This window comes from Macaca thibetana, chromosome 8 (genome assembly GCF_024542745.1).
Source record: "Macaca thibetana thibetana isolate TM-01 chromosome 8, ASM2454274v1, whole genome shotgun sequence".
NCBI lineage: Eukaryota > Metazoa > Chordata > Mammalia > Primates > Cercopithecidae > Macaca > Macaca thibetana.
Window position 1 is genome coordinate 79073230 of NC_065585.1, and position 12483 is coordinate 79085712.

At 39.2% G+C, this 12483-nt stretch overlaps 2 protein-coding genes across 3 annotated transcripts in view; one reads left to right on the forward strand and one right to left on the reverse strand.

Annotated features, from left to right (window-relative positions):
• The window catches only part of ARMC1 (armadillo repeat containing 1), a 32248-nt gene extending 28390 nt beyond the window's left edge, over positions 1–3858 (forward strand). For both annotated transcript variants that reach the window (XM_050802076.1, XM_050802077.1), the window contains 3 exons: positions 468–584; positions 669–743; positions 1731–3858. In XM_050802076.1, the coding sequence (XP_050658033.1) occupies positions 468–584; positions 669–743; positions 1731–1922 (384 nt within the window). In that variant the 3' untranslated portion in view covers positions 1923–3858. The remainder of the gene's footprint in view (positions 1–467; positions 585–668; positions 744–1730) is intronic.
• VXN (vexin) overlaps positions 1–12483 on the reverse strand; it is a 965102-nt gene that overhangs the window by 940932 nt on the left and 11687 nt on the right. The window lies entirely within an intron of this gene.

Here is a 12483-nt window from a genome sequence, read left to right on the forward strand (position 1 = left end):
TAACGCTGTATTAGCATGAAACTAGCCTCAGATAATATGTAAACAAATGGGTGTGCTTGTGTTCCAATAAAACTTTATTTACAAAAACAGCTGGTGGACTATGGTTTTCCCCACCCGTAAGCTAGAAGAACCTCTGCTTTTCTGCTTTTTGGCATTTTTTCCCCTGTATTGTGTTCTGCTTTATTTAAGATGTAAATTAACCTTGGCTAACTTCTTTCTGATTAAAAAAATTATTAAAACTGCATATTAGTATTGAAGCTTTAAAAATTTAGGAATTACTATTCTGTTGATGTTGTAAAATTTAAAAAATTTGACTAAGCACTCCCCCACTCTGTGCCCTGAAATAAGATGGTAAAACTGAAATAGGTCATTTGCTGCCTTCCCCCCTCCAAAATATAACTTGGTTTTAGCTGATTTATTACCTTTTATTTACCTATTTTCATAACAATTTGCTTTTACTTTTTCAGTCTCGGAGAAATCTATGTGAAGAGGCTTTGTTAAAAATTAAAGGTGTTATTAGCTTTACTTTTCAAATGGCTGTTCAAAGGTGTGTGGTGCGAATCCGTTCAGATTTGAAAGCTGAGGTAAGTATTTTAAAATGCTTAATATGTTTGAGATTACAGGTAAACAATTCAGTTTCAAAGTCATTCCTTTTTTTCTTGACTTAGGCTTTGGCATCAGCAATAGCATCAACCAAGGTTATGAAAGCTCAGCAAGTTGTGAAAAGTGAAAGTGGAGAAGAGGTAAAACTTGTATTTAATTTTCTTTTTTTTTTTTTTTTTTTTTTTTTTTTTGAGACGGAGTCTCGCTCTTGTCTCCCAGGCTGGAGTGCAGTGGCGCGATCTCGGCTCACTGCAAGCTCCGCCTCCCGGGTTCACGCCATTCTCCTGCCTCAGCGTCCCGAGTAGCTGGGACTACAGGCGCCCACAACCGCGCCCGGCTAATTTTTTGTATTTTTTTTAGTAGAGACGGGGTTTCACCGTGGTCTCGATCTCCTGACCTTGTGATCCGCCCGCCTCGGCCTCCCAAAGTGCTGGGATTACAGGCGTGAGCCACCGCGCCCGGCTTAATTTTCTTTATATCTAACTCACTCTCAGTTATTTTTTATGGCTAGCAGATTGCCAGTATTTCTAAATTAATAGTGCCAAGTATGTAAGGATGTGCTGTTTCTTGGTTAACAGTTAACTATTTTAGAAATGTAGAGAGATCTTTTGTGGATATCAGAGTCTGCTCTTGCCGATTTTTACATGGAAATAAAGGATATGTGTCTTCCTTGCATTTATTTTTAAATACTTTCTTCATAACCTTAACTAATTTTGACAATCCAAAAAATAAAGGTGTATCCACTGAGCAAGTAAATAGGGTGAAAATCCTTGTATCTTGCTACTCTCTTCACTAGCTTTGTGATGGGGGAAACAAATATGCCTTGAGCTCATTTGGGTTCCCATCTCATAGATGGGAGGTTCCATGGCTATCCAGTGGCCTGCAGTGGCTAGACACTTGCTTTAGTCATTATTACACCGAGAAAGGTTGCTCATTTACTCCTAGAATTTCAGCAGATCAGCTTCTGAGTTCTTACTTGTACTCTGCTTACTCCTTTCTGTATTGACGCTGCTCAGCAATTGGGCCTACTGTCATGGAAGAGGAAAGTTTACCCTGAGAATAACCATGGTAATTAGAATAAGGAGTAAAGTTGATTTTGTAATAACTGTTAATATTTTCTGTATCAGATGTTGGTCCCATTCCAAGATACTCCTGTGGAAGTAGAACAGAACACAGAGCTACCTGACTACCTGCCTGAGGATGAGAGTCCCACAAAGGAACAGGACAAAGCGGTGTCCCGGGTTGGCTCACACCCAGAAGGTGGAGCTAGCTGGCTGAGCACAGCTGCAAACTTTTTATCCAGGTCATTTTATTGGTGACTTCACTTTGGGGCTCAAGGACTGTGTGAACCAACAAGGGGCCAGTTTTCCATTGTTGTGGTGAACTGTCAAGTGCAATTTGCAATAAGTTATCATGAAAAGTTTTTAGATTACATGATTGCGTATGCTGCATTTTACATTTTATTGGACATTTTACCCCACTGAGTGGTAAAAAGGACAGAGGCTACGGATGGAGTTGCTTTATTATGAAAGTATTTTGGTTTTGTTTTCTTTCATTTAATTGCCTCATATTTAAAAACCATGGGTCCACTGTTAAAACACACGTGTATGTGCAGCTTTACATTTTATTTTACATGAAGCACGTGATTAGGAAAACTCGTTTTCTCCTCAAGCCTCAGGACCTACCTGAAGAGAAGTTTTCTTGTAGCTCAAGTTGTGCATGAATTACTGAATATTTTACTGTGCTTTTCTTCATGAAGGATACATACTTTGTACTCTTCACTGAAAGCTGGAAACATTTCTTGTTACCCTCTTTTGTGCCTTTTTATTTTGCCAACCATGTTTATAGAAAGGACATTACTAATGACATTTTGCAAAGTAAAAACATTCATTTGAACATAGTCCCCTAGAAAAACAACTCTACAAAAATTTTGCAGCCTTATTCATTATAATTTTAATAAAATTAACACAAAATCAGTCAAGAAGAAGGAAACATGTATATTAGCGAAGTGTTTTTGGAGACTATTTGAATGTGACCAAATGTGGTTCTGGTTGACTTCTTTTCACTTTGGCTTATATCAGCTCTTGAGAGTTAAGTCTGATCATGATATTGCAAACAACTGTAAATGGTCTCTAGGCCTTACTTTGTGATTATACGTTATCTCCTGCTAGAAAAAGATAATGTAGTAAAGAACTGACAAACTGAAAAAAACAAAAATCAAATGCCTATAATACCCTAATGCCACTTTGGTATAGAGTCTAACTTTAAAACATGAATTGCTCGACAGAATTCTATTCAGTAGGTGTTTCTTTGTATTGCCTTTTGTGAATTTTTTATGAAAATGCTGCAGTTGTGTTGAATGAAAAAGACCCAAATTATAGCTTATGAAGAAATAAAGCCAGGATTGATCACTTAATCCTGTTTCTCATGTCCAGCCAGAAAAAAAGAACTTCAGTGAAGGTAAGATAAATAAATAATACACATATAATACTTTTTTTGGTAGTTAAGTGCTAATTACATATATGTAATACTTTATTAAATTTCTGAAATATTTGGTAACTAAAATTTTCTTTTTTGGAAATTAATAAATCTAGATACATATTAATGTTGATATGACTAAAAACAAGAAGAAACTGAAATTTCTTTTCATCAACATGTAGAGCTGCTATTTTACTATTTGGAGAATATGATGTGAAAATTGGACCCCAAAAGGTTTCCTTGTGTTTTCATTGTAAAATACCATCATCAGTGAGAGTCTTGAGGTCACTAACATTATCACCTTCTGGAGAGAGAGTTACTGGAGGCATTGAGGATGATATTTTTTTTCATGTGTTTGGTTTCTCGTTCAAGTGACACGCACAAACAAAAAAAAACACACAAAAAAACAAAAAAAACCCCACAACTTTCAGGGCACCTATTGCTCTAAATGCATAATATAACTTGCTGCCAGAACCAGATGTATTGAAAAAAGAAAATAAAACCACCTTCTTTCTATAGCCATTAAAGCAAAGTTTACTGTTCTAACAAATTTGTATTTTATTTTGCATTGCCACACATCTGCTTATTTAAAAACTACATCCCTTTGGTAGTAATGTTTCAGGACAAGTAGGTATTACTGCTTGATGTTTGTGTGTTCTAATTCTAAGAGTTCTTTATTCCACATCATATAGAGCAGTTAAGGCAACTGTAACAGCATTTTTTGAAATACATTGTAAAATAATAAAAGGTAACATAATTAAAATTGAGTGGATATTATATACTTGTGGTATGAGTGGATATTATATACTTGTGGTATAAGTATTATTGATTATTTTTAAATTTTATTTTAAGTTCTGGGATACATGTGCAGAATGTATCATAGGTATACATGTGCCATGGTGGTTTGCTGTACCTGTCAACCCGTCATGTATGTTTCAAGCCCCTCATACATTAGGTATATTTCCTAATGCTCTCCCTCCCCTTCCCCCCACCCCCCTACAGGCCCTGGTGTGTGATGTTTCCCTATGTTGATTACTCTTAAGCCTGTGTGTACACACATTGCCTGGCACACTTTCCCAGTTCCCTGCAGTTGTGCCACCTGACTAATTCCCACGCATCCTCCATTTGTTTCCTTCCTGACACCACACCTGCCTCTCCCCAGATTGGATCACTGCTCCTGTGCATATACTCATTGTAGCATCTATCACATTATATCAAAATTGCATATTTACCAGTGTCTCTTCCCTACTAAGCTCTCTGAGAAGAGAATCTTTCTTTTTTAAGTTTTGCTTTGCATTGACACATAATATTTGTGCATATTTATGGGGTACAATAATGATGTGAGTCTTCACATTAACATTGTAGCTGTGCCTGACTTATAGTAAATGCTCAGATTTTTTTAGGGGAAATGAGCAAAGTTTTTTAAAAAATCAGTAAAACATAAACATACTTGTTGGGCAAAAGGAAAAATGTCATATGTATTTTTTCTGGGCATGCTTATTTCTGACATCAATATTTAACACATTTCAGCCAGACACAGTGGCTCGTACCTGTAATCCCTGCATTTTGGGAGGCCAAGGTGGAGAGGATTGCTTGAGCCCAGGAGTTTGAGACCAGCCTGGGGAACATGGTGAAACCTTGACTGTACAAAAAAAAAAAAAATTAGCTAGCTGTGGTGACAAGTACCTGTAGTCCCAGCTACTTGGGAGGCTGAGGTGGGAGGATTGATTGGGCCTAGAAGATTGAGGCTGCAGTGAGCCGTGATAATGCCAGCCTGGATGACACAGCGAGACCCTATCTCAAATAAAAAAGCGAATGTCTTCATTTATTTTGTCATTTGGTTTTTATTTTTAAAAAATGGGAGGGGACATAATATTTGCTGCATTGAATGGAGCTAGAATTATCCTGATTCTTACAGAATTTTTACAGGAGAAAATGATATACATAAAATAGTGGTTTTTATTTTCTGTTTTATAACTGATAAGCTGTGTGATCCTAGGCAATATTTTAACTTCTAAACTTTTTTCATTAGTAAAATGGAGATGATTCCTCTGCCTCATGGGGCCATTATTAGGATCCAGTGAGAAATGAGTGTTTTGAAAACTAAAAATTTACCGGTGTGCAGTGGATTTATTGTTACTGGAAGTTTCTCAAGTGGTAACCCTTTTTTTTTTTTTTTTTTTGTTTTTTTTTTAAAGACAGTCTTGTTCTGTTGCCCAGGCTGGAGTGCAGTGGTGTGATTTTGGCTCACTGCAACCTCCGCCTCCAGGGTTCAAGCGATTCTCATGTCTTAGCCTCCCCGGTAGCTGGGATTACAGGCACCTGCCACCAAGCCTGGCTAATTTTTGTATTTTTAGTAGAGACAGGGTTCCAGCCTGTTGGCCAGGCTAGTCTTGAACTTCTGGCCTCAAGTGCTTTGCCCTCCTTGGCCTTCCAAAGTGCTGGGATTACAGATGTGCGCTACCTCGCCTGGCCTTCAAACACTATTCTAATCATGCTTTATCTGACTCCTCATCTTCCCGTCTTCACACATCCAATCAGAGAGTTTTTGTTTTTTGAAATTTTTACTTATTTTTATTTTTTTTAGGCTTAGGCATCTGCTCTTTGATTTTTATCTAAATTTTCTCCCTTGGATAATTCATTTATTGTCAGGATTTTAATTACCTTTTTGTAGATAATTGCTAAACCTCCACTGTACTGTCAACTTTGATTGCACTTTTTTTCCTTTGCAGTACCTATCAAATGTAAAGTCTGAATTTTAATTTTTGTTAGAACTGAGCTCATGGTAGGCATGCAATAAATTTTAACAAAAATGAATTCTGTGCCATGTACTATGCTAATGCTTTACAAATATTTATTCACTGAACCCTAAACCACTATGAGGTAGGTACTCTTAAATCACAGTTTTACAGATGGGGAAAAACGAGACAGATTAAGTAACTCATTGGTGCCAGGTTATGGACCTAGTAAGTGGGGAAGCCAGGACTCAAACCTGGGCATTTTGGCTCCTGAGTCTGTACTCCCCCAGAAGGCAGCCTGCATCTTCTGTTCCCCCTCTGTGCCTTTCCAGATTTACCACCACCCTTCTAGTCCAGACCCTTTGGCTTGTATCTGGTCTGGGGACTTAATTCAGGTACCTGTTAGCAGTCAGAAACTCAGTGTCTGGAGACCAGAAAAGTTAAGTATATAAAAGCAATAAGCCTAGTCAGGTGACAGCACAGGAAAACACAGCACCTGTCTAAAGGAAACCACATTATCCTCATATGGGTGGCTGGCTTTGAGAATGCACAGCCTTTGGACTTTAAGGCTCTTCCAGACCCATCAGACACTACCAGAGCCATATAAGATATGCCTGTTGGCCAGAAATAGGCTACTCTTCCTCCTAGAATGGCCCATTCTGTTATATCAGTTTCATCTTAATAGTATTTTCATCATTTTCAGCTCTAATGTCAACAAAAGCCTATGGACTGAAGTTTAGACTGCTTTGTGCAGCATCAAAAATACCCTGAGAGTTTAGTCGCCAGCCTAGCCTTTCACAGTTTTGCTAGGATTAGTTCAGACTATGGAAGGCACAGTTGTATATCTCATTGTTAGAATAACAGTCTGCTTTATTTAGCCTTGCCTATTATAGCATAAATATTCCATATTCATCCTACCCTCTAGATCTTTTTTGTAATCTTTTTGGGAATTTCCTCCTTTATACTCTTCTTTAAAATATTTTGTTATGAAAATAAGCTCAATATATTACAGAAATGCATAAGAAAGCACAAACCACCTGTCATGTCACAACATAGATAGTCTAGGTAACTGTGAACATCTTGTTTCATTTTATTTTCATTTATCTTTTTACAATTTTTTTTACATTGGCAACATTTTCAAAATAGGCATCCAGAACTGGGTGTGGTGACATGTACCTGGAGTCCTAGCTAGTCAGAAGGCTGAGGCAGAAGGATTGCTTGAGTACAGGAGTTCAAGTTCAGCCTGGGCAGCATGGCAAGACTCCATCTTGTAAAAATAGGCATCCAGGGTCGGGCGTGGTGGCTCACACCTGTAATTCCAGCAGTTTGGGAGACTGAATTGGGCAGATCATCTGAGGTCAGGAGTTCGATACCAGCCTGACCAACGTGGTAAAACTCCATCTCTGCTACAAAATTAGCCAGGCGTGGTGGCATATGCCTGTAATCCCAGCTATCGGGAGGTTGAGGCAGGAGAATTGCTTGAACCCAGGGGGGCGGAGGTTGCAGTGAGCCGAGATTGCGCCATTGCACTCCAGCCTGGGCAACAAGAGTGAAACTCTGTCTCAAAAAAAAACAAAAAACAAAAAAAAAGGCATCCAACGGAAAGTCCTGCTTGTCTTCTTTTGAACCTTAGTTATTGGTTCCTCTAACCAGGGACAGCCATTTTTACTAATTTTTTATGCCCATCAGAGAGATTCTACAAATTTACTAACTTTTTCATATTTTTTCCCCATGCAAATGGTAGTGTGATATCCTGCACCTACTTTTTTTCCCTTAAAGTGTATCTTAGAAGTTACTGTATATTCATGTATAAAGCAGCTCCCTTCTTTTACAGCTTCAAAGTATTACACTGTATTAATGTTCCATGATTTATTTAGTGCTTTGTAATCTTTTACTCTTAAAAAAATAGTGCTGTATAAGTATAGCTGTAGGAATGATTCCTTGATGTGGAAATGGGCCAAAGGCTAGGTTTTTAATTTTGATAGTTCTTGCCTCCTCACAGAGTATTCCAGCAAGGTGTGAGAGTGGTTCCCCTCAACTTCTCACTGTGTTATCCCATGTTGGCCAGGCTGGTCTCAAATTCTTGACCTCAGGTGATCCACCCGCCTCAGACTCCCAAAGTGCTGGGATTATAGGCGGGAGCCACTGTGCCCAGCCTTAATAACTTTTAACACTACTTGAGCACTTACTATATCCCACACTATCTATTGGACCTTTACTTGTGTTATTTCCTTTAATTATTACAGTGGTCCAGTGAGCTGGGCTTTTTCTTACCCGTTTTACACAGGAAACTAAAGCTTAGAAATAAGGTAACTGGTCATATCACCCTGAATGTGCCTGATCTTGTCTGAAATAAAGTAACTGGTCTTAAGTACACTTAAAAACTAATCAGTGGCAGGGCTGGTATTTAAATCTCAGAGGTCCTTCTTACTGACCTTTTAGTCTATTGCCCAAATAATTGCTGTGAATGAGAGTGAGCCCAGGTTGAGAAGCATGATTTAGTTCTTGCACATTTAAGATTTTTATTGTTTTTTTTTTCTTTTTGTATTCTTTTCAACATTTTCAGCATTTTTCAACATCAGCCATTTGATTTTTTCTACTCTTCTGCTTATAAGCATTTAATGGCTTACTGTGTCAAGTCTAAATTCTTATGTTTTCAGGAATCACCATAACCTGCTCTCCTTTCCTGTGAATTGACCTGACACTGTTATTTTTACTTAAATTGACATCTTTAAACTTCAGTAAAACTTACATTGTGTGCTTGGGAGTCCACTCATTCTCTTCTCCTCAACTTAAAAAATTCTATCTGTTCTTCAAGAACTGGCTATTCCATGAAGCTGTCCACGTTTGTTTTGGTTCTTGCTGATTTATTTCCCAGTTGTTCAAACTTTTTCAGCACTTAAACAGTCTGCTGTATATTTAGCCACTGATTTTGTGTCATTTGTATCTTCATTCCTTAATGGGTTCATTATGTAGATTATGACAGCAGAGATCTCTTTCAAACCTTGTGCTTCCCCTTTTGCACTGCCCCCTTCCTTATCAAGCCAAATTGAAGCCTAACCCCAAGCCTCCTCTTTACTCGTGGCTTCAGGACCAGCCTGTATCCTGAGGTTCTTTCTGGCCCTTACTGACTCTGAAGTCCTTTTCTAACCAATTCTCCTCTGGTAAGAAGTTTAATAAGTTGTGTAAGTACTATTTTTCTCATGTTTAATTATTTCAGGTGGAAGATGGTACATTAGGACACATTAACACTAATACTCTGTGTGTGATCTGTAGCAAATAGAAATATTCCAATTATGCAGAAGGAACAAAATTGGGCAATGGAAAATGCACTTTCAGGGGAAAAGTATTTATGTGATTGGTTGAAAAGGAAAAATTTTACTTTAGAAATGAATTAGAAAACTGAATGGTAAGAAAGTGGCATAGAATGAATTGAAGATGATAGTAGGGAATAAAAGAAGATGGAAAAAGAAATACATGGAAAATCAACTTTACCTACCTTAAAACAGAGTTAAAGCAAATGTGGATGACACCATAAAGCAGACTGAGAAAGAGCTGAGTCAGAAGCCAGACTCAGTTTTAGGAAATAAACTTCAAGGGAAAAATGAGTCATCACCTGTCAGTGCAGAAGCTCAGAGAAAAAGTACACTGCTTTAAGATAACTTGTATGTAAAATAAAGATGTATACAGTAAAACTTTTGCTTATATGGGTGTTTACGCTTTTAGTTTTGATTTTACTTCTTTTTTTTTTTTTTTTTTTTTTTTGAGATAGACTCTCGCCTTGTGTCCATCCTGGAGTGCAATAGCATGATCTCAGCTCACTGTAACCTCCGCCTCCTAGGTTCAAGTGATTCTCCTGTCTCAGCGTCCTGAGTATTTCGGATTGCAGGTGCACGCCACCATGCCCAGCTAATTATTTGTATCTTTAGTGGAGATGGGGTTTCACCATGTTGGCCAGGTTGGTCTCTTAACTCCTGACCTCGTGATCCACTCGCCTTGGCCTCCGAAAGTGCTGGGATTACAGGTGTGAGCCACTGCCCGGCCTGATCTTTTACTTAACTTTTTTTTTTTTTTTTTTTAGATAGAGTTTTGCTCTTGTTGGTCAGGCTGGAGTGCAACGGCACGATCTCGGATCACTGTAACCTCCACCTCCCGGGTTGAAGCGATTCCCCTGCCTCAGTCCTCCTGAGTAGCTGGAATTACAGGCGCCCGCCACCACGCCCAGCTAATTTTTATATTTTTAGTAGAGACAGGGTTTCACCATGTTGGCCAGGCTAGTCTCGAACTCCTGACCTCAGGTGATCCATCCGCCTCAGCCTCCCAAAGTGCTGGGATTACAGGCATGAGCCACTGCTCCCCAGCCCTTTTATTTGACTTTTAATGGAAGTAGTATATATAGTAAAACTCGTGGAGATGGAAATCTACAGGAATTTTTCTCCTGTGATTGAATAGTAAATAACAAGTATAGGCAACTGTAAGTTAATGAGTTAAAGAAAAATTGAGATCCTGATCAATTAGTTACAGTCTAAGATAGGAAAGAAAATCAGTATTTTTCCTTCACTATAAAGTTTCCTAATGTTATAATAAAATAGGCCAAGGGCTGGGCGCAGTGGCTCACGCCTGTAATCCCAGCACTTTGGGAGGCCGAGGCAAGTGGATCACTTAAGGTCGGGAATTCGAGACCAGCCTGGCCAACATGGTGAAACCCTGTCTCTACTAAAAATACAAAAATTAGCTGGGCGTGGTGGCAGATGCCTATAATCCCAGCTACTTGGGAGGCTGAGGCAGGAGAATCGATTGAACCCGGGAGATGGAGGTTACAACGAGCCAAGATTTTGCCACTGCAGTCCAGCCTGGGTGACAAGATTGACACTCCGTTTCAAAAAAAAAAAAATAGGCCAAGCGATGTCTTATCACCTCCACCAAAGTTTTATTAGAAACAAAAAATGAAGGTACTTTTTTATGCTATATGGTATGGCCTTTCTGGTTGGTGAAATTCAGGGAAGACACAGAGAAAGAGAAATGCCAACAATTCCCGACTCATGCTAAAGGGAGTCACAGCCTTCTACCTGAGTATAGCACTTAAAGGGTACTTTTTTTTTTCAGTTATGTCATTAAAGTCGGTTACCAAATATTTGAAAACCTACATTGTTCCATTCATGGTGCTACTTGGTGGAATTATAGACAGGATCTTCACAGGATTCATAGTCTTATGGGAAGGAAGGTCATAGGACAGGTAACCACAAATGTGTTGTATCAGGAAGTTGCACAGTAGGTTTGGAAGACCTAGTGTTTGTGGGGTTGGGCAGTGGGAAAGTCAGGGTAGGCTTTCTGGATAAATTGTGGTTTAAGCCAGAACTTGAAAGATGAGCAGGAGTTAGTTGGCCCAGGGGGGACAGGGAGAGCATTCCAGCCAAAGGGACCCCCATTGTGACAGCTTCGAGTGAGGCTGCTGGGTCAAATCTAAGATTATATTGAAATGTTGGTGGAGACCAGATTGAACAAGATTTTGCAGGCTCTTTGAGTCCCTTAATATTATAGTATTTCTTCTCCTAATGTCAGTAGTTCAACTGGCATTAAATCTTTGTATGTTAAACTAATAATAGCTACCATTTATTATGCTTTGTAGTTGCTAAGTGGTTTTGTCTAGTTTTTGATCTTAACAATCCTATGAGCTCTGTTTGAAAAAAAAGTGGACTTCACATATGGGAAACATGGAGCATGGTTCAGTACTTGCCTAAGATGAGACTAGTCAGGTTACAGTGTGGAGAGTGGATTGGAGAGGAGAAAAGTGGATATGAGGCTACAAAGTTACAAGGCTTTTACTAACACATACAGTACAGGGGCAATGCTGGATGGTAAGTAGCAGTGAACATGGAGAGAGGTGACATGTTTGGGAGATTATACTTTAAGGCTGTATCACAGAAGAATGTGATGATTTGTTGTGAGGGAAGACTCCCAGGATTCTTAGTAGCTGCGCTGATGGTCTTGTTGCGCACTGAGCAAGGAGACACTGTTAGGATAGGATTGTGGGCAAGGATACCAATAGGGGGTCCAGGGATGCATGTTTTAAGATGGGGGAGAGACAAGTATTTAAATGCTGGTGGGATGGATTCAGGAGATAGATCAGATATAGAAGAGAATGTTTGGCCGGGCACAGTGGCTTATGCCTGTAATCCCAGTACTTTTGGAGGCCGAAGTGGGTGGATCACATGAGGTCAGGAGTTCGAGACCAGCCTGACCAACATGGCGAAACCCCATCTCTACTTAAAATACAAAATTAGCTGGGTATGGTGGCACATGCCTGTAATCCCAGCTACTCCAGAGGCTGAGGCAGGAGAATTGCTTGAACCCGGGAGGCAGAGGTTGCAGTGAGCCAACATCACACCATTGCACTCCAGCTTGGGGAACAGGAGCAAAACTCTATCTCAAAAAAAAACAAAAACAAAAAATTAAGCACAGTGAGAATGTGCTCAGTCTTAATAATTTAGTCACTAATATTTTTTATATTAGCATGAATGAGGTAATTTCCATGATAGAGCTTCAGATTTCTAGATTGTCATCTGCTTAACCTTTTTTTTGAGACAGAGTCTCATTCTGTCGCCCAGGCTGGAGTGCAATGGTGCGATCTCAGCTCACTGCAATCTTCGCCTTCCAGGTTCAA